This window comes from Rhinoraja longicauda, chromosome 12 (assembly GCF_053455715.1).
Source record: "Rhinoraja longicauda isolate Sanriku21f chromosome 12, sRhiLon1.1, whole genome shotgun sequence".
Classification (NCBI taxonomy): domain Eukaryota; kingdom Metazoa; phylum Chordata; class Chondrichthyes; order Rajiformes; family Arhynchobatidae; genus Rhinoraja; species Rhinoraja longicauda.
Window position 1 is genome coordinate 41,434,393 of NC_135964.1, and position 21,852 is coordinate 41,456,244.

The 21,852-nt window shown below is 42.9% G+C and overlaps 1 protein-coding gene across 3 annotated transcripts in view; it reads left to right on the forward strand.

Moving 5' to 3' along the window:
* eva1c (eva-1 homolog C (C. elegans)) overlaps nucleotides 1-21,852 on the forward strand; it is an 82,142-nt gene that overhangs the window by 44,903 nt on the left and 15,387 nt on the right. For all 3 annotated transcript variants that reach the window (XM_078408759.1, XM_078408760.1, XM_078408761.1), the window contains exons 2-4: nucleotides 6,231-6,436; nucleotides 8,776-8,899; nucleotides 9,940-10,089. In XM_078408759.1, coding sequence (XP_078264885.1) covers nucleotides 6,231-6,436; nucleotides 8,776-8,899; nucleotides 9,940-10,089 — 480 coding nt within the window. The remainder of the gene's footprint in view (nucleotides 1-6,230; nucleotides 6,437-8,775; nucleotides 8,900-9,939; nucleotides 10,090-21,852) is intronic.

The following is a 21,852-nucleotide window of genomic DNA, read 5'->3' on the forward strand; positions in this document are numbered from 1 at the left end:
ATAGATATGTACTCTATGTAACAGACAGATCAGAACTATTTGTTTGAACCTGTGCAATACACATGATTGTCATCAGCTACAGCTAGCTTAACTTTGTGGAACTACAAATGTTTGGTTTTCATTGTTACAGTTTTATCAGCATTATATTTTTGCATGGAGATAAATAAACATGAAAGAGAAACACAGTAGCAATGGAATTTCTTTTTTGAAAGCAGGCCGTAGTGGAAAAAAGCAGGAGACTGTTATCTGAAATGAAATACCAAACGTTCCTGATGCATGATGAGAATATTCTAAATTGAGCTAGTAAATATTTGTTAACCAACATATAACGTTTTAATGTGCAGGAAGGAACTGCAGGTGCTGATTTAAGATAGACACAAAAAGCTGGAATAACTCAATAGGTCAGGCAGCATCTCTGGAGAAAAGGAATAGGTGACATTTCGGGTTGAAACCCTTCTTCAGACTGAGAGTTGAGGGAAAGGGAAATTTGAGATACAGTAAGTACATAGGACAAATGAATAAAAGATATGCAAAAAGCAATGATGATCATGGAAAGGTGGAGTCCACAATGGTCCATTGCTGGCTGTGGGGTCGGTGATAATAAGTTATACAGACAATGAAACACAACGGGACAACAATGAAAATAGTACGATGACCAGGGTGGGGGAAAAACCAAGAAAGGGTTACTTGATGTTACAGAAATTAATATTCATACCACTGGGTTGTAAGATGCCCAAGTTTTAATCCTGTAGAGAAATTTCAAAACTATCATCATCAGTTACATTTTGAGCTTCACATAGGGATTCTTCTGGAAGTTAATGATTACATCTGTTAAGAAACAGATTCATAAAATAATGATTGCTATCTACTACATTTGAATTTAGCCTTTTGCATCTTCCAAATGTATGATTGATTGGCATTTCAGTATAATAAATGACGTACAGGTATGTCCAAAGACGTACAGGTATGTAGGTTAATTGGCTGGGTAAATGTAAAAATTGTCCCTAGTGGGTGTAGGATAGTGTTAATGTACGGGGATCGCTGGGCGGCACGGACTTGGAGGGCCGAAAAGGCCTGTTTCCGGCTGTAGATATATGATATGATATGATATGATAACATGGATAGATGACGTTTTGGGTCAGGACCCTCCTTTCTCCTTGAAATGCTGCCTGACTGCTGAGTTACTTGGGCCTTGTGCCTATCTTTGGTATAAACCATTATCTGTAGTTATTTTTTCAATTAAATCATATAATCTGTCCTGTTCTCGTGGGAAAGGTGAAGATTGGGTAATAATAGGATATTTTTTCATTTCTAAAGGATTAGATAAAGGTGTTGCAATTTATCCAGAACACTAAAATATAATGGTACAACATATACAATACAAAACAATACAATACAATACAATACAATACAATATATCTTTATTGTCATTGTACCCAGGGGTACAACGAGATTGGGAATGCGCCTCCCATACGATGCAATAATTTAAGTAATTAACAGCAACCCAACGAAACGAAACAATTGTAACAGTTTTTAGACAGGGTAAAGTGCAAGTTGATCTATGCGTTGTGGCCATCCGGCTCAGCAGGACCGGTTCATAGCAGCTATGGCCCTGGGGATGAAGCTGTTCCTGAGTCTGGAGGTGCGGGCGTAGAAGGCCTTGTATCGTCTGCCCGATGGAAGGAGTTCGAACAGACTGTTGCAGGAGTGTGAAGAGTCTTTGTGGATGCTGGTGGCTTTTCTGAGGCATCGTGTGTTGTAGCTGCCCTCCAAGTCTGGTAGCTGTGTTCCGATGGCCCTCTGAGCTCTATGGACTACCCGCTGTAGAGCTTTCCTTTCTGCCTCCATGCAGCTGAGGTACCACACAGGGATGCCATGCGTTAGGATGCTCTCAATGGTGCAGCGGTAGAAGGTCGTCAGCAGCTGTTGGGGTAGACCAGACTTTTTCAGTGTTCTTAAGTAGAACAGTCTTTGTTGTGCCTTCTTGACCAGCGCAGCAGTGTTATTGGACCATGTTAGGTCCTCTGAAATGTGAGTGCCCAGAAACTTGAAGCTGGACACTCTCTCCACACTGTCCCCGTTGATAGAGATCGGGGCATATTCCCCGTTATGTGACCTACGGAAGTTGATGATCAGCTCCTTGGTCTTGGTGGTATTTAGGGACAGGTTGTTATCCGAGCACCAGACCGCCAGGTTCTGCACCTCCGCTCTATAGTTTGTTTCATCCCCGTTGGTGATAAGCCCGATCACCGTTGTGTCGTCTGCAAACTTGACAATGGTGTTGGTGTCGAATGCAGGAACACATTCGTGTGTGAAGAGGGAGTAGAGCATGGGGCTCAGAACACAGCCCTGTGGTGTGCCGGTACTCAGGGTGATAGTGGAGGACAGGTGCGGGCCCATTCTCACTGCCTGCGGTCGTTCCAGCAGGAAGTCCAGGATCCAGTCACATAATGACGAGCTGAGGCCTAGCTGGTGGAGTTTGGTGATGAGCTTGGTGGGGATGACCGTGTTGAAGGCGGAGCTATAGTCTATGAATAGCATCCTCACGTACGTGCCCTGTCTCTCTAGGTGAGTCAGGACAGTGTGAAGAGCCAGAGAGATGGCGTCCTCTGTGGATCTATTTGCCCTGTATGCAAATTGATGTGGGTCCAGTGAGTCAGGGATGCTGGATTTGATGTGTGAGAGGACCAGCCTCTCAAAGCACTTCATGACTATCGGCGTTAGGGCAACCGGGCGGTAGTCGTTCAGGTTGGAGATCTTTGCTTTTTTCGGCACCGGAACTATGATAGCCGACTTCAGGCACTTGGGGACCGTAGCTAGAGATAATGACAGGTTAAAGATCCTGGTGAATACCTCAGCCAGCTGTTCAGCACAGTCCTTCAGTACCCTTCCTTGAACTCCATCCGGTCCTGCAGCCTTGCGTGGGTTGACCCTTTGCAGAGCGTGTTGTACCTCCTGTGTGTTCAGTTGCAGGACCTGTCCCACCGCCTCGGCTGGGGTTCTTTCACTCAAGGTGGTTTTGCCAGTTTCAAAGCGGGCAAAGAAGGTGTTAAGCTCGTTGGTCAGTGCCATATCGCTGTGGGGGCAGGCAGGGCTGCTCTTGTAGCCAGTGATGTCCCTGACACCCTGCCACATGCTTCTGGTGTCCGTGGTGTTGAAGTGGTCTTCCACCCGTTGCCTGTGGGTGTCTTTGGCCCTTTTAATACCTTTGTTCAGGTTTGACCTGGCAACATATGTGTGAAGCGGGTTAATCCAAACTATTCTGTGAAACTTTAGTGTGTGGGTGGTGGAGGAATGGGAATATAAGATAATCAAGATAATTATCCAATTTACCTGTCTGAGGAAACAATCCAAATTTCTCTTGTTTCTTAACCGAAGTACCTTAAGTCTATCATTATTCGAGTAAGTTTCTTCAGAGATCTATGTTTGTGCATGTTACGTCTATGGTACGTTTTAAAATGACACCTTTTAATTAGTATTGCCTCACCATATCTTTCCAAAGCTTTATTAGTTTTGTAATCATTACCAGCAATTCTTGGTATTACTGGTTTGATTTGCCAAGAGTACAAGAGAGGTCTTGCTCCAATTATACAGGTCCCTGGTGAAACAGCATTTGGAATATTGTGTACAGATTCGGTCGCCCAACCAAGTTAGAACATACTTTCAATGAAGAGATTTCAACTAAGAATCATCAAATTGATTCCTGAAATTGTGAATTTAGAATGTGAGGAAGGATTAAGCACATTAAGTGTGTACTTCCAACTATTTAGAAGAATGAGATGTGATTTCATTGAAATGTACCTCAAGTTATTATAGGGCTTGACAGAGTAAATGTCGAGTTGATATTTACCCTGACTGTGGGCAAGAACCAGGAGTCACAGTCTAAAAGTAAGGAACAGGCTTTCAGAATTTTAGTCCAAATTCTCTGCACAAGGCGCTTCAGTTGTCGAGTTTATTCAAAGCAAAATTTAACAACATTTTAAATATTAAGCAAATCAAGGGATATAGGTTTGGTGCAAGAGTTGCCATTGAAGGACTGAGAAGGTGAGATGATGAATTGTCTTTTCTAGTTTGTGTTTCTAATGTTCTTACTGATGCCATTGATTATAGTGAGCAAGCTTTCTGCTATATTGAAACAAACACTTGTAGCTACATAAAAAATTGGTTGAGTTACTATTTATTCTAAGGCCTTGACACCAATTAAAGACTTTTTTTGTTTTATGGTGATTCCCAAGATGTCAAGGTAATCAAAGAATATCTAGTTCTTAGCTCCGGGACTAAATATAAGATTTGATTTTGTGGCAATAAAGTTAGCAGATGGAGAACAATGAAATGAGGGGGAAAAAGTACTGTAGATGAGTACCCCAGTATCTGTCTGCCTTACTGTCCTATGATATCCAAATTATTGTTGACCAGATTTTAGTAAATCAATACTACACAATGTGATACTGCCCAACATTTGGATAGGTACGTGTTTAGGAATGGTTTAGAGGGATATGGACCAAACACAGGCAGGTGGGACTATTGTAGATGGAGCACATTGGCGACTTGGGCATGTTAGGCTGAAGGGCCTGTTTCTGTGCTCCATGACTTTATGACTATGTACACAAACAAAATGAAAACCAATTGCCTTCCTATTATATGCATTGATGATTGTGTTCCAGCAAAGACAATTGGGGTCTACCGTAACCATAAAATGGAGATTCAGTCACTGCTAAATTCTAGATATGAGGCTTTCAAGAAGGCCAACTATGATGTCCACCAGGCTGTCAGTGAGGCCAAGAGAGAATTCCAGAACAAGTTAGAAGCTCAAATCAATCAAGTAGACAAGTGTGGCATGGCCTGAACACCATCATAGGCCGCAAGCCAATATCGGGGGAGTTCTCGGACAATAACACAACTTTATCAGATGAGTACAATGCAAACAAAGTTCCATCAAGTTTGGTTCCCCCACCCACTCCTCATTCCTCAAAGGCTCTGTCCCATACATCTCAGTGGCATAAGTCAGATCTACTGTCATGAAGGTAAACTCTCAGCAAGTGGCCAGCCCATTCCCTGGATGCGTTCTGACATTATGTGCAGATCAACTGGCCAAAGTCTTCTCTTATATCTTCAACTTCTCACTTTAACATTCTACTGTCTCCATTTGCTTCAAGGAAAGCGGGGGGGGGGGGGGGGGGGCAGTGTTTGAGGGGTGAACACAACCATGTTCAACTGAGCTTCTGTAGAGATGGTTGACAGCTTCAAGTTCTTTGGTATTCATATCACCAGCAACCTTCAGGAAGTGAGAGGATGTCCATGACGATTCTTGCGAGCTTCTACAGATGCTTTTCGAATATATTTTATGAGGATGTATCTCAGCCTAATATGTCAACTGCTCTACTCTTGGTTTTTACTGAACCTCCAGGGAGTGGTGAACAGTGCCCATTTATCACTTCCTTCCTTTCAGCCCATCTTCACAGTTGTTTGCATCGGGAAGGCTGGAAGTGTTGTTAAGGATGCCTGCCACCATGGCCATTCCCTTTTCCATCTTCTACCATCTTCTACCTTTGGGGGAATATACAGGAGCCCGAAAATCCAGGCAACTGAACCATTCTACCAACAACTAGAGGGTGGTCCAGAGCTACTATCTACCTCATCAGAAACCCTCTGACAATCTTTAATCAGACTTTACTGGACTTTATCTTGCAGTAATCGTTATTCCCTTTATTACGTGCCTGTACACTGTGGATGGCTTGAATATGATCATGTATTTCTGCTGACTGGTTAGCATGCAACAAATTAAACTATACTCAACTAACCTACTAAAGTCCTTACTTAAGAACAGCTTCCTCCCCACTGCTATCAAATTCCTGAACCAATCACCCTCTTCACACTGCCTTCCTAGAGGTGCTCTTTCTGTTATGTTTACCTCTTTTGGTTATTCTGTTATTGGACTTTAGTAATTTTTTTTAATACCTAAATCGGATTGCACTCCCATCGATACACCATTCTGCTGCTTTTGTCATTGTATTTATTGTATCTATCATAACTGTTTGTACACTATTTACTCTATGAGCTTCACGTGAAGAAGGAATTTCATTGCATCCTGGTCTACATGACAATTAACTAATCTGAATCTGGTCTACCAATGATATTGCAACAGTTGTGTTGCACTAAACTTAGATTTCCAATTCTTACTAAAATATGTTTTTAAGTATTCCAACAATGTTCTTTTTTTTCTCCCATAGATTACTTATCTAAAGTTTTACGTAGCCATACGGAGCAAGCGTGTGATGGCAGTCACCTAAACCTACATTGTCCACGAGATACAACATTAAGTATACAGTCAGCATTTTATGGACGTAAGGTGTCAAGTTCCCTTTTGTGTCCAAGCTTAAATCCTGGAAACACTGTAGAAGAAAATCTAAATTGCACAGCACCAACCACTTTACAGGTAGGACATGAAATGATTAGATATGTATTACTGATTTTATAATGTTACAAAAAAATATCAGTAAGAAGCACAAATATATTTGCAGAATTTTATGTTAAAAAATATATTTTTAGGTAATACACTTTGAATCAAGTTGTTTCTATTGCGAATAGATATCCATTTGAATCAGTGAGCTTTTTGCAGTGGTTTCTACTGTTTGGCCATGGACTACCCAATCCAAGATTCAAGGTTAGAAATTCTCCATGAAAAGCACACCTTGAAGCAATATTGGAGGACTGTACAAGACCTCGGTCATAAGCTCAGCGGAATAATATTCCAGCACAGATGGTGTGCCATGTATGATTTATGTTAGAATCATGAACCCAGGTGCTATTTGTGTGATCGCATATAAAATGCATATATGAGGGCCAGACCCTCACGACAAGCTAACGTTTTTTAATCTATAACCTCCTTTGGTGGTGTGAAGTTTTAATGCTTCTTCAACTAGAGGGGCTGGTTTGGAATCAGATTTCAAGATTCAAGAGATTCAAGATTCAAGATATCTTTATTTGTCATCCAAAAAACAAGTTTTTTGGATGAAATTTAGTCACCCACAGTCCAATAATATAAAAGCAATAAAACAAGCAAATTACACAACCCCACCCAACGCACAAAAAAAGAAACATCCATCACAGTGAGTCTCCTCCAGTCCCCTCCTCACTGTGATGGAAGGCCAGAATGTCTTTTCCCTTCCCCTGCCGTCTTCTCTCGCGGTCAGGCTGGTGTCGTTGCCACGTTCCAGGCCACGCCGGACGGTGGAAGGTCCGCAGCGGGCCGACCCAAGGCCCGCGATCCGGTGCGGTCGAACACGCTGTCGCTGCCGCTGTTGCTGCACGTCGGGGCGGTCGTGGCTCCCGACACTGAAGCCCCCGCCGAGCAGAGAAAAATCCCGCGGCCTATTTCAGGCCGCGCCGGACGGTGAAAGGTCCGCGGTGGGCCGACCCACGCCCCGCGATCCGGGGCGGGCGAACACGCTGCCGCTGCCAGAGCTCCCGATGTCGGCATCCACGCGGCCCGAGCCTATGGCGAGTCGCAGCCGCTCCCACAGCCTCCGAGGACGGCCGGCTCCGCTGATGGTGAGTCCAGTCCGCGGGCTCTGCGAACCGGAGCCCTGGAGGCCGCCAGCTCCAGGAGTTGGCTCGATGGTAGGCCGCAGCAGGAACGGAGACCCGACCCAGAAAACAAAGGTAGGGTCTCCGTTCGGAAGGGACACATTTACAATTTTACAGTTCCCCCCCTCCCCCCCACATACACACATAGTACACAACCACAAAAACACGACATCACAACTACAATTAAGTTTTTTTAAAAAACAAAAAACACAGAGACAAACAGACCGCAGGTAAGCCGCAGCTGCTAGGGCAGCGCCGCCATTTTGGGTGCCCTCAAGTGGAAAATGAGTGCAAGCGCCATGTGCCTCTATTACCTGTTGTACTATAGTGGTAATGGAGGTGAGTACTCGGACCAGTTTGCACTGGTCCAGAAAACCTAGATACACTATAAATGTGTCGACCAATTGAGATTACTTTGGAACGATGGGGAAGTCAAATGTGGACACTATTTGGATTTGATCTATTTACATTCATGGAGGAAAAATGGAGATATAAGATGAAGAGAAAGAGAGGCTAGCAGATCAAGATCGAACCACAGAGTCATACAGCACTGAAAGAGGCGCTTCGGCCCAACCTGCCCACGCCGACCAAGATGCCCCATCTACTCTTGTACCACCTGCCTGCGTTTGGCTGATATCCCTCCAAATTTTTCCTGTTGATGTACCTGTCCCAATGTATTTTAAATCCTTGCCCTGTGCAGCAATAATTTTACAATTGAGATTAAAAATAAAAATAAAACTACTTAAAAAAAAGAATGGATGATATATGTAAACCATTAGGAATCTAAATGGCCCGAAGCATCATGAGATTATCATGGACCAATGATGGGGTTACAGGGACATTTATGTATCTGATCTTGCTGAATGAAGTGGATTGCCAGCTGCACAGCAAGTCTAATTCTGTATCTAATTATCAAAAGGCTGCTCATAATTAAAGTGATGTTTAATCATCTTGATCATTGTTGCCAAAATAGAACCACGAGTATATTACATAACTCTTTCTTGATTATGCTATGATTTTGAGTCTATATCTTTTTGTTCATTATAAATTTTAACATAGTACTTAATGCTCTTTTATTGTGAAAACACGTTAGATCATATATTCAATCTAAAAATAATGCAAGGGTCTGTACTTGCAGATAATACCTTTTATTCCTGAAACATGTCTTCTTACATTCATTGTTGTCAGAAAATACTGGATGAATGCCAGGACCAACAATCTTGCCAACTCCTAGTCAATAGAAAAGTTTTTGGACTTGACCCTTGTCCAGGCACCAGCAAATACCTCCTTGTCTCCTACAAATGCAAGCCCAGTAAGTAATACTTTCCACAGTTAATGAGCACACATTCTCTCATTAGGTCTTTCAATACATGTTTGAGAGTGTGAAGTGTATATTGTGCAAATTTGAGAAACTATGTTTAACATGTGATAGTAATTAATTTTAAAGCTTATATTATTTATAGTTAATTTGTCATCATCTGTTTATTTTGACTTTGAACAATTCCCTAATTCAAATTTTAAAATGATTAGACAATAGACAATAGGTGCAGGAGTAGGCCATTCGGCCCTTCGAGCCAGCATCACCATTCAATATGATCATGGCTGATCATTCTCAATCAGTACCCCGTTCCCGCCTTCTCCCCATGCCCCCTGACTCCGCTATCCTTAAGAGCTCTCTCTAGCTCTCTCATGAATGCATTCAGAGAATTGGCCTCCACTGCCTTCCACAGATTAACAACTCTCTGACTGAAAAAGTTTTTCCTCATCTCCGTTCTAAATGGCCTACCCCTTATTATTAAACTGTGGCCCCTGGTTTTGGACTCCCCCAACATTGGGAACATTAGTACCTATCAAAATCCCGCTGCATTTTTGACAACCAGCTTTGCTATCTACAATACCACCCACTTTAGTATGAGCACTATGTGTTTAACGGAACGATGTTTCTATTTTAATTTGTTCTTTTAAATTGTTTTTTTATTTTGTTTTGAATGTGGCATAGTGGTGCAGCTGGTTGAGCTGTTGCCTCACAGCACCAGAGATCCAGGTTTGATCAGTATCCGCAACAACTGCGGAAAGGATGATTATGCCTGAATAATCTCCTTACTTATTTTAAAGAAATAATATCTCCCATATGACAATCCAAGGGTGGAAAAATTGACCATTAATAATTAATTAAATATTTTTATTTAGAATGATTCACAAGGGTTCCACACACACATGAAACAAGTGACAAACTTCTGATGTGATTTGTGTGTAAACAGAGCGTAGAGTTTAATGTTTTAAACAAAATTGTGTATGTTGTAGTCATCCCAGAAGTGCAGCAGTGATGTAATATATTGCTTTTTCTTGCAGAAGAGTACAAACACAAACTAGCCTGTGAGGGCAAAGAACTTAAAATACGTTGTAAAAATTCTGCATTGATTAATATCTACTCAGCAATGTATGGCAGAATGTCAAATGGAAATAAAGCTTGCCCTTCAAATCTCACGCTGCCTGGAATTGGTAAGTTGTATGTGTTTATTAAAGAGAAGTAACTGCATGGTTCTTAATAGGTGTACACTGTGAAACATTGGCAAACTTAAAGAATGCTGTTTAAAGTATAAAGCCTTGAAATTCTTATTTTAGTTTAAGGCGATGAGCTAAATCAAAATTAATCATGTATTTCAATTAATATCCCAATTGTAAACTGAATAAATTGCCTTCATGGAGAAATCGATGGAAGATCTTGGTTTATTCAAAGTGGACGATGTTCTTAAGAAATTCTGGCAATTGATCCAGTCAGGATTGGTGTCTCTACTTTATACCTCCTGAGGAAAATTAAAAGAAAAGGAAATGTAATATTGAGACATCATTTGGTGGCAGCAGCTGAGGTTGCATTAATCACCTTTCATTTTTGCATTTTCTTGCTCAATACCAAGAAGACACGAAGGGTTTCATGCCATTTTCAGGCATAGGCTGCAAATGTTTTATAAGTACACATGTTCCTCGACTTACGATGCTTCGGCTTTTGATTTTTCGACTTTACGATGGTGTAAATTTTGAATTTTGATCTTTTCCCTAAGGAGGTATAAAGTAGAGACACCAATCCTGACTGGATCAATTGCCAAAATCAGGATCAATGACTACAATTAATTTGACATTGATAATTTAAACTTCATTTCAAATCTTGGATTCCCCACCGGCCATGAAAATGTAAGTGTTCTGAAAACACTGGTTGAAGGATCCATGGATTTAAATCAAATTATTTTGAGACAGTTCTCAAATAATTTGTCAAGACAATGAGACAAACAAGAGCAGACTAGCAGCCCTTCTGGTCAATTCTCAGGTGCACAACCAACAATCTTTACAGATAGCCATCAAAACCTAAATTTTCTTCAGGTGATATGCTGCCTTTAGCTGAATTGAGGAATAGGGTAAAAACTATGGGTCAGAATTATATACCTGAAGCACCTTTGACTGCACATCAAGCTTGAAAATGGTTTAACAGTGACAGATTGCAGTATACATTAGATTGCTGTGCTGTCTATGCCTTATAATAATTTCAACACAGCCAGCAGTGACCACCCCATTTGTACTGATTGCCCTGGGAGGAAGTCAATATCATGAATGCCCACAGCAGTTTGTCAAGCTGACACTATTTAATGCGAGAGGATAGACACAAAATGCTGGGGTAATTCAGCAGGTCAGGCAGCATGACTCCACTGAGTTACTGCAACATTTTGTGTCTGTCGGGTATAAACCAGCATCTGCATGTTCCTTCCTACACTACTTAATGCTCGACTGCATCTTTTATAGGATGGTCTATTTTTGTTTGGAGCAAGTGCTGGCAGATGTTCAAAGAGTGAATCTGACACTCCTTGTTTCACCACCCACCATGATTCACCCACTCTATTAACTGGGATACATACCTAACATTCAACTGCTTGCACACACTTAGCTCTGCTGTAAGCCTCGCACTGAGATCTTGCAGCTAATTATTTAACCATTACAGAAGGGAATTTTATGGCACTCCCTGACAGGAAAAGTGGCACACAGGCAGGAACTGGATTATATTTGATAATGTTTCTATGAATCACTGTGGGGTGTGTAGCTTTCTTTTCTGTCTTGCATTCTCAGTTGCAGACATCATGGCTGTTGATTACAGTGTAGAAGGGTTTTTCCAGATTTGTCACAGCAGTCTAACAAGCTAACATCCAAAGGTTGACTAGGGTCCATTTTGAGTCAGGACCCTTCTTCAGACTGATTGTGGGGAGGGCAGAAAAGAAAGCAGGAAGAGAGGAGAGTAAGGACAAAGCATAGCCGGTAATAGGTGAACTTGGAAGAGGGTATTTTTTGATAGGCAGATTGTTGAACAAAGGCCAAGGAGATGAAAAAACAGGAGTGAGTCCAAAAGGATAAAGAGTTGTGAATTGTGGTCCCCAGAGATGCTGCTTGACCTGCTGATTTACTCCGGCTTTTTTGTCTTTCTTTGCTAAATCAGCATCTGAAGTACCTTGTTATAACAGTTTACTAGGATCGCTGAGGCACAGCCTTGCAGAATTGGTAATGGTTCCTGTGGGCATGAATGTGCTCCCTCTCTTTGGAAGACAGCACTCTTCATCCACCCGTTCCCATGCTGCAAACTGTCAAATACCCACCAGCTATCAATCGCCTTGAGGAGGTGCAGTCCATAGCCAGATCTTCTCAGCTTCAAGCACTGGAAGTTCCTTTCCATCATCATCTGCTGTCTCCAATGGTGAAAATCTGCAACCGTTCACCAGCTGTGCTGCAGTTGCAAATGTATAAGATCATGAGAGAAATAGCTAGGATAAATGCACATTTGAGCCTTTTACCCAAAGTAGGGGAATCAAGAACCAGAGGACATAGATTTAAGGTGAGGGGGGAAAGATTTAAAATATATATCTTTTAAGATTAATAAAATTTAATAGGAACCTGAGGAACAACTTCTTTACACAAAGTGGGGTAGTTATATGGAACAAGCTGCCAGAGGAGGTAATTAAGGCAGGTACTATTACAACATTTAAAAAACACTTGGACGTATGTGGATAGGATAGATTTAGAAAGATATGGGCCAAACGCAGGTGGGTGGGACTAGTGTAGATGGGGCATGTTGGTCGGTGTGGGCAAAATGGGCCGAACGACCAGTTTCCACGCTGTATGACTATATGATTCTCTGAAGTGTGGCGCATTCCAGAAAAAAATGGCATTCACTTCAAGCACACAGTTTGGCTCAGCTAATAAAGCAGCCACCTCAGCTCCAGCATCTGTGGTTCAATACTAAACTCCGTATGAAGTTTGCTTGTGTTCCCTGTGATCACATGGGTTTCTCCTGGATTGTCTGGCTTTTCCTGCAGCCCAGAAATGAGCTGGTAGATTAAATGACCGCTCTGAATTTTGCCCAAACGTGTAGGTGAGTGGTAGAATCATGGCAGGGGAGGGACGAAGGGGGCAGATGGAAGGAAGGTAGAGGAGTTCATAGAAATGAAGAGAGAATGCATCCCAGTGAAAATTAGTGAGAAATGTATTGGAATTATTCTTTCAGTCGACAGAAACTTGATGGTGTGGCGGCGCCCGGGGGCTAGGCCACTCCCTTGGTCATTCCACTCGGCACTCAGTGGACGGGAGGGATTAGGTCACTTCCTGGGTCAGTCCCCTTGGGTCAGGTGGTCTGGGACTATAAAGGGTTTGGGTGTGTCGACTCACGAGTTCTTGAGTGCGGTGTTTGGTGCCTTAGGTAATAAAGTACATTAACTACTCACCTGGCGTCTGGCCTGATTACCGCGGTGACCGCACCCACTACACTGGTGACCCCGACTTTCCCTCGCAAGTCGCGATGGACCAGAACCCGCTACTACCCGACTCTTCCAGTCAGCCGCCTCTGGACCCTGCCGCCCGCGCCGCTATCCACTCCGTGTCGGTGTGGCTGCCTCCATTGTGGACCGAGGACCCCGACTTCTGGTTTGACCAGGCCGAGGCACAGTTCGCCCTGCGGGGCATAACTGCCGAGGCACAGTTCGCCCTGCGGGGCATAACTGCCGACGCCACTAAGTACTTTCACGTGGTCAGCGCCCTCGACCCGGCCACCGCGCGCCTGGTCCGACCCTTCCTCCGCGACCCCCCCGGCGACCGATAAGTACGTGGCCCTTAAAGCCTTCCTCCGTCAGCAGTTCGGCCTCTGCGAGGCCGAGCGGGCAACCCGGATCCTCCGAATGCCGGGCCTGGGTGACCGCCGCCCGTCGGTACTACTGGCCGACATGCTGGCACTGCTGGGCGACTACGAGCCCGGTTTCCTCTTTAAACATGTTTTCCTGATGCTGCTGCCGTCCGACCTCCGCCAGCAGCTCCTCCACAACCCGTTCCCCAACATGCAGGCGTTGGGCAGGCGCGCCGATGAGCTCATGATGGCCCGTCACCTGGCCCTCGACGCGTTGGAAGTCCATCCGACGGCCGACGACTACCCGCAGGTAGGAGCCTCGATCGCCCGCATTACTACCGCTCCCCGACAGCCTTCCCGACGGTATCCGGCTTCAGCAGCTCACCCAGCCGGCGGCGCGTCTTTTTCGCACGGCCCGCCTGCAGTTCCTTATGAGGGACCGTTCAAAGTGCTGCAGCGGGGCTCTGCCACCTTCGTGTTGGACATGGGGGGTCGTCCTGAGACGGTCTCTCTTTCGCGGCTGAAGCCGGCGCATGTGGACATTAGCCAGCCGGTTCTACTGGCGCAGCCTCGTCCTCGGGGTCGTCCCCCGTCCCGGCCCTTACCCCCGGAGTTCCCGCGGGTGCCTTCCCCTGGCGGGGTGGTTCCGGTTCCTGCGCCCGCCGTGGCGCGCACACGGGCTGGCCGTTTCGTCCGTCCCCCTGTCCGTTTCGTGCCTTCGGTTCTTGGGGGGGGGGGGTCCTGTGGCGGCGCCCGGGGGCTAGGCCACTCCCTTGGTCATTCCACTCAGCACTCAATGGACGGGAGGGATTAGGTCACTTCCTGGGTCAGTCCCCTTGGGTCAGGTGGTCTGGGACTATAAAGGGTTTGGGTGTGTCGACTCACGAGTTCTTGAGTGCGGTGTTTGGTGCCTTAGGTAATAAAATACATTAACTACTCACCTGGCGTCTGGCCTGATTACCGCGGTGACCGCACCCACTACAATGGGCTCAATTGGCTTAATTGAATAATTAATGAAGTAAGGAAATAGGGAAACTTCGTCATCAGTCTGTGTGTTTATGTACAACATCAGGATACTGACACAGTGAACCTATATGCAATTTAAACAGAATTGAAAATACTGGAATTCCTCAGTAAGTCAGGCAACATTTGTGGGGAGCATTAATGTTTCAGGTCAGTGGCCTTTCGGAACTGGGAAAAAGAGAAAACTAATTTTAAGTTGCAGAGAATGAGGAAAAAAGTGATGAGAACTGAAAAGAGCTTTAGTGGCTGGGTGGAGGTCAGAAGGAATTGACAAAAGTGGTGATGGGACCTGACGGTGAAGTTTTGTGAATGACAAGATGTATGACCAGAAGAGGTGTAAAGAGAAAAAGAATAAAATAAACACAATTATCAAAGCCACAGATATTTAACTGTGTCCCCAGAATCTGCACAACCACTTTCTCAAAAGCAAAAGCTGACTCCGATGCCTTTTATTGACATACTAGACAAAGTGGACCCGTTGGGTCCAAACCTGCATTGGTGCAGCACCCTGTCCACCCCCCCCCTCCCTTCTCTCCTCAACCCCCCTCCATCCTCCCCTACCCCTTTTAAAATTTAAAATGTGAATAACTTAAAAAAATATAAGACCGATTTCAATAAAAGTACTTGCATTATCACTAAAGTGACAATGGTGAGTAAGATGGGCCTAAAATTGTCACGCTATCGTGTATCGGTTTGGCTGAAGTTCAATCACAAACAAGATAACAAACGAGAGTTTTAAGATATAGATGGCATCCAGGATTGCAACATCAGCAATGGAAAAACAATGTATTCATGTAGACAAATGCTATTTTCTGTGATTGAGTTACATTCCCACATACTGGCTGGTGACAGAAAGGATAATGGCTATTTGTTAGTTGTGGCCAATCTCCAAAATACCGAATTATAAAAAATGTAAAATATTCAACGTTGAATTGACGTTTGCTCTGATTTTGTTGGAGTTGAAGGATCACTTAATGTGCCTTGCAGATATTTTCCCCTTCCTGTCAGCTCAAAACATTTTGCCATGTAAGTTTCTGTTTGTGCAAATCAATATCGGGGCAGACCAGACTTTGATGAACAATGATACCAGTAGTGTACCTCCTTATGGATTACAAAAGAAACAAGAATGGTGAGGAGGGAAATGGGGTAATCAAATCAAATAAATAAAAATAAATAAAGGGACATAGAGAGATGTTTCAAACTTTAGATGGGGGCATATTTCATCAGTGTTCATTGCTATTACCCACCAAATTATATTACAATAATGAAAATAGTTGCCCGATGTATTTTCATCATTTGAATTGTTGCACCCTGGATTTGTGAGCCTGCCACCAAATTCACAAAATCAATTCCTTAGCACAAGGCCAACAGGAATAAGGAATGTCCATTTGTAGCAGGTTCCACCACAATCAATTTTGTGCACAGGAAGGGAGGGGGCAAGTATTTGAGGGACAGCACTCCGCACTAATCATCTCCAAAACTGCAAAATGAGATAATGGGTGCCAACGGTATTTTATACAAAGGAGCTATTATTGATTATTTCTTCTTAACCCTGGACCAGTGAGACCACTGCTTGCATTGACAAAGCTAACTCAGGATTGTCCAGCAGTTGAATCAACCCCTGTCCCTGTGTGATTCCCTTCTGTGCACTAAACTAACTGAAAGAACCACCAAGGGATTACTTGAGTTTAAAATAGTTAAAGCCTTCTTTAAAAGAAAGCTCTTTGTTGCTGAGTTTATGTTGTCCTTTTCTTTCCAAAAATACAAAGAAAACATTTTATAAAATCTTTCACTGACATTTTGAAAAGATCCTGCTGTTTCTTTGTAAAAGGAAGGAAGTTGAAACTATATCCTGCTGTCTTTGCTCTCCATATACAATTGGCTGTCACTCGTCCCCCTATACAGCTCAGATTTTTCTCTGGAAAGTCAGTTCTTGGAATTGCTTGCTGGTAAGCATGAAACTAATGTCTTTGTAACTGACAGGAAATCATTTGTTTACTCTAAATGTTACTGGCACTATTTCAAACCCTAAGAAGATCGTTGCACATAATTATTTTAAAATAGGCACATTAGAAAATGTTCTTCTCTTAAATACAAGTTTTTAAAAATGTGAACATGCCAATTTATTAAACATAATTTCCATGCATTACAGGACTTTAGACTGGTCAATCACTTAAAAAAAAAAACTGGATAAGGAATGTAAACTTTGTCATCTAACCTTCCCACAGTAATTTTCCAGTATTTATTTATTTATGAAAAATACTGACTACAGAACTATGGTTACGTAAAGAATTTAATTGTCCTTGTTATCATTAGATTCCTTGCAAGTTGTGTCATATTCCAGTAGCCATTAAATCAACAGCAGTGATAAAATGAACTCCTGAAGTCATTATAAATATTTAAAGGAATTGCTGAGCATAATTTTATTTTTTGAATGTGTTGTTTGTGAGGAGACTGCAATTGTTCAGTAAGGTGGGCAAGTATTTTCAGAAACAGGAGAGGGAGGAAACTGGGAACTACTAACCTGTTAGCCTAACATTAGTAGTAAGGAAAATGTTGGAATCTAGAATAATGCACATTCTTCCTGTAAATGTGTGGGTTTACTCTGGGTGTCCAATTTCCTCCCATGGGGAGATGGGGGCCGGACAAAGCCAGCCAAGTGATAGGTGGTTACAGGTGAGAGGGTTTTTGTTTGATGATACATCAAGCAAACAGGCTCTTTGGCCCAATTCATTCATACCAACCATGTTGCCTACCTGAGCTAGTCTCATTTCCCTGCATTTGGCTCTTATCCCTCTAACCCATTCTTGTCCATGTGCCAAATGTTCTTTAAACATTGTAATTCTGCAGGCCTTTGCACTTCCACTGGCAAATTGTTCCACATACACACCACCCTCTTTGTGAGGTAGTCTTTCAATTCCCATATTTAATCTTTTCTCTTTAAATCTTTCCCCTCTCACCTTAAATCTATGGCCACTTGCATTCTATGCCATGATTCATGAAGGCAAGTGTGCCAAATGCCTTCTTCACTACTATATGTGTTGCCACTTTCAGGGAACTATGTACATACCCTTCGATCTCTCCAATCCACAACACCCTCAAGGGCCCCTGCCATTTACTATGCAAGTCCTGTCCTGGGAAAGCTGCTTGAGACCATACTTTGGCCTCGTTTTATCAGCATCATTATAATGCAACTTTTAAGTTGTGGAGAATAAAATAACAGAGGAAAATAAATGAGAAATTGTAAAGTATACACCGCACCACAAGAATAAATGGATCCCTTTCAGAATGGCAGGCAGTGACTAGTGGGGTACCGCAAAGCTCGGTGTTGGGACCGCAGCTATTTACAATATACATCAATGACTTGGATGAAGGGATTAAAAGTACCATTAGCAAATTTGCCGATGATACAAAGCTAGGTGGCAGTGTGAACTGTGAGGAAGATGCTATGAGGTTGCAGGGTGACTTGGACAGGTTGTGTGAGTGGGCAGATGCATGGCAGATGCGGTTTAATGTAGATAAGTGAGAAATTATCCACTTTGGTGGTAAGAATAGGAAGGCAGATTATTATCTGAATGGTGTCAAGTTAGGAAAAGGGGACGTACAACGTGATCTTGGTGTCTTAGTGCATCAGTCACTGAAAGGAAGCATGCAGGTACAGCAGGCAGTGAAGAAAGCCAATGGAATGTTGGCCTTCATAACAAGAGGAGTTGAGTATAGGAGCAAAGAGGTCCTTCTGCAGTTGTACAGGGCCCTAGTGAGACCGCACCTGGAGTACTGTGTGCAGTTTTGGTCTCCAAATTTGAGGAAGGATATTCTTGCTATTGAGGGCGTGCAGCGTTGGTTTACTAGGTTAATTCCCGGAATGGCGGGACTGTCATATGTTGAAAGACTGGAGCGACTAGGTTTGTATACACTGGAATTTAGAAGGATAAGAGGGGATCTTATCGAAACATATAAGATTATTAAGGGATTGGACACGTTAGAGGCAGGAAACATGTTCCCAATGTTGGGGGAGTCCAGAACCAGGGGCCACAGTTTAAGAATAAGGGGTAGGCCATTTAGAACAGAGATGAGGAAAAACCTTTTTAGTCAGAGAGTTGTGAATCTGTGGAATTCTCTGCCTCAGAGGGCAGTGGAGGCCAATTCTCTGAATACATTCAAGAGAGAGCTAGATAGAGCTCTTAAGGATAGCGGAGTCAGGGGGTATGGGGAGAAAGCAGGAACGGGGCACTGATTGAGAATGATCAGCCATGATCACATTGAATGGCGGTGCTGGCTCAAAGGGCCGAATGGCCTACTCCTGCACATATTGTCTATTGTCTATCAGCCAAAACATTATGACCACTGACCGGCGAAGTGAATAACATTGATTATCTTGTTACAATGGCACCTGTCAAGGGGTGGGATATAGTAGGCAGCAAGTGAACAGCTAGTTCTTGAAGTTGATGTGTTGGATGCAGGAGAAATGGGCAGGAGTAAAGACCTCCTGCGACTTTGACAAGGGCCAAATTGTTATGGCCAGACGACTGGGTCAGAGCATCTCTGTAACGGCAAGGCTTGTGGGGTGCTCCCAGTCAGCATTGTTGAGTACCTACCGACAGTGGTCCAAGGAGGGACAAACCACAAACCGGCGACAGGCTGTTGGGCGACCAAGGATCATTGATGCACAAGGGCAATGAAGGCTATCCTGTCTGGTCCAAACCAACAGAAGGTCTACTGTGGCACAAGTCACAGAAAATTTTAATGGTGGTCACGGGAGGAAAGTATCACAATACACAGTGCATCGCATAATGTTTTGGCTCATCAGGTCATAATGGCTGATCGGTATATAACGTATCATGAATTGATCTCACTCTATATTTATCTTAGATAGTTTCACCTATCCAATATTAAAACTAATTGTCGTAGCTCAGCCCATAGGGAATTCAATGTCATAGAGTCATAGAGTGATACAGTGTGGAAACAGACCTTTCGGCCCAACTCGCCCACACCAGCCAACAATGTCCCAGCTACACTAGTCCCACTTGCCTGCGCTTGGTTCATATTCCTCCAAACCTGTCCTATCCATGTACCTATCTGTTTCTTAAACGATGGGATAGTCCCAGCCTCAACTACCTCCTCCTGCAGCTTGATCCATACACCCACCACCCTTTGTTTTATTTTTCAGTTTTCGCATCTCTTAAAGCTAGAAAAGTTACAAAGACGTGTAAACTAAATGGAAAACAAAATGAAACCAAAGGCAATGAATTGTACCCAAATTAGCTATGTCCATAATTGTCCACAGTCGAATGTTTATTTTTTTAAAACACATTAAGGTGTCAATTGGCATTTAATGCATTGAAAATAATCAAGCATATACAACAATTGTGTACAGGCAACCCCTGCTTTATGGCCTTTCGGATGACAGAAATTTGCCCTTTCAGAATTCACAAGTCACTACCTAAAAAATTGATTTGCAAAATAAAATTCGCACATACCTAATTCATATGAGACAGTAAATAAATGTAAAAAATAAATAAATTCAGGTTTCTCGACACATGCGCAAATGACGTGGCTTCACATTATGGAAAATCATCATGATGAACTTCTCCAGGAACACAGGCTCTCACCTCGCCCACCATAATGTGGGGATTGCCTGTGCATCCACAGTCATACACATGCTCTAAACAAGCAATTAAATTAGCTTAATGGTGTTTAGTCTAGCTTGAAATCAGGGCACTGCTAATTTTGTTGATCACCTTAATAATACATGCATTATCTTGGCTGGTTGATCAATTAGTTTATCTCTATGATTAATGCATATTGTAAAATCCATAGTATTAATGGACTAATTAAGCAGTAGGGCACAAAGTGCTGGAGTAACTCAGAAGGTCAGGCAGCATCTCTGGCGAACATGGATAGGTGACATTTTGGGTCGAGACCCATCATCAGAAATCTGAAGAAGGGCCTCCACACCAAACATCTTCTATCCATGTTCTCCAGAGCCTGACCTTCTGAGTTACTCGAGTATGTTGTGTCCTTTTGTGTATTAACTAGCTGCATATACTAATCAAGCAGTGCATGGAAAATAATAATTGGAGTCTTCTAATAATGCCTGACCATCTGAGTATTTCCAGCACATTTTTATTAATAATTTATATGACCATCTCAGCATCAATCTAGTTATGTGCTTTTTCTCTCTTTCAGATATTTTTTCACAGTTTCTGGGTCTTTTTAAATACAAATCTTTGCACGCTTGACTGTGAAAAAAGTAATCTTTGACTTTCAGTTCCCATACTGAAGATGTTGCATATAAACTAGTGTTGCTGGTTTTTAATTGCGGTTTTAGATATATTTCTCCTTGAACATTTCCTTCCCTCCGCACAGGGACAGAAGAAAACAAAGAGAAATTATAGATAGGTCACACCACACCCCATCTTAAATGGGTTGCTGGGCCATTTCAGGGAACGATTACGAACCATCTCTATTATTGTGGGTCTTGAGTTACACATAGACTTATGTACTTGAGTTACATATTTCCTTCAATAAAATATATTAGTGAACCAGATTACCTTTTATAATAATTTGAGTGTTTCATGGTCATCATTACTAAGGTCATGTTAAGAATTCATTTATAGATTATTTAATTAACTGAAGTTAAATTTCCCATCTCCTTTTTTTCTCTGAGTCATAAGTTCAGGCTACCAATACACTACTTGCATACCATCAGCATGTAATCTCAAATGAGGCATTCCTAATTCCAAATTAGGTTGGTCACTTCTGCTACCGAAGCACCCAAAGTTGAGGGTGTCCTGTTCTATGTCTCTCCATAAACAACCCGTGCCACTGGAGTGTTTGTGGAGAATTGAAGGCCTGCATATCTTGGTAGATTTAGATTTGTAGCGGAGTTCTCTTTCAAAAGGAAATATGATTTTGTTTTAATTTTGAAGATACAGGCCCTTCAACCCATCGAGTCCACACTGTCCAGCTATCACCCTTGCACTAGCACTATCCTACATACTAGGGACAATTTACAGAAGCCAATTAACCTACACATCTTTGGAATATGGGAGGAATCCGGACCACCCAGAAAAACCCCACCCGGT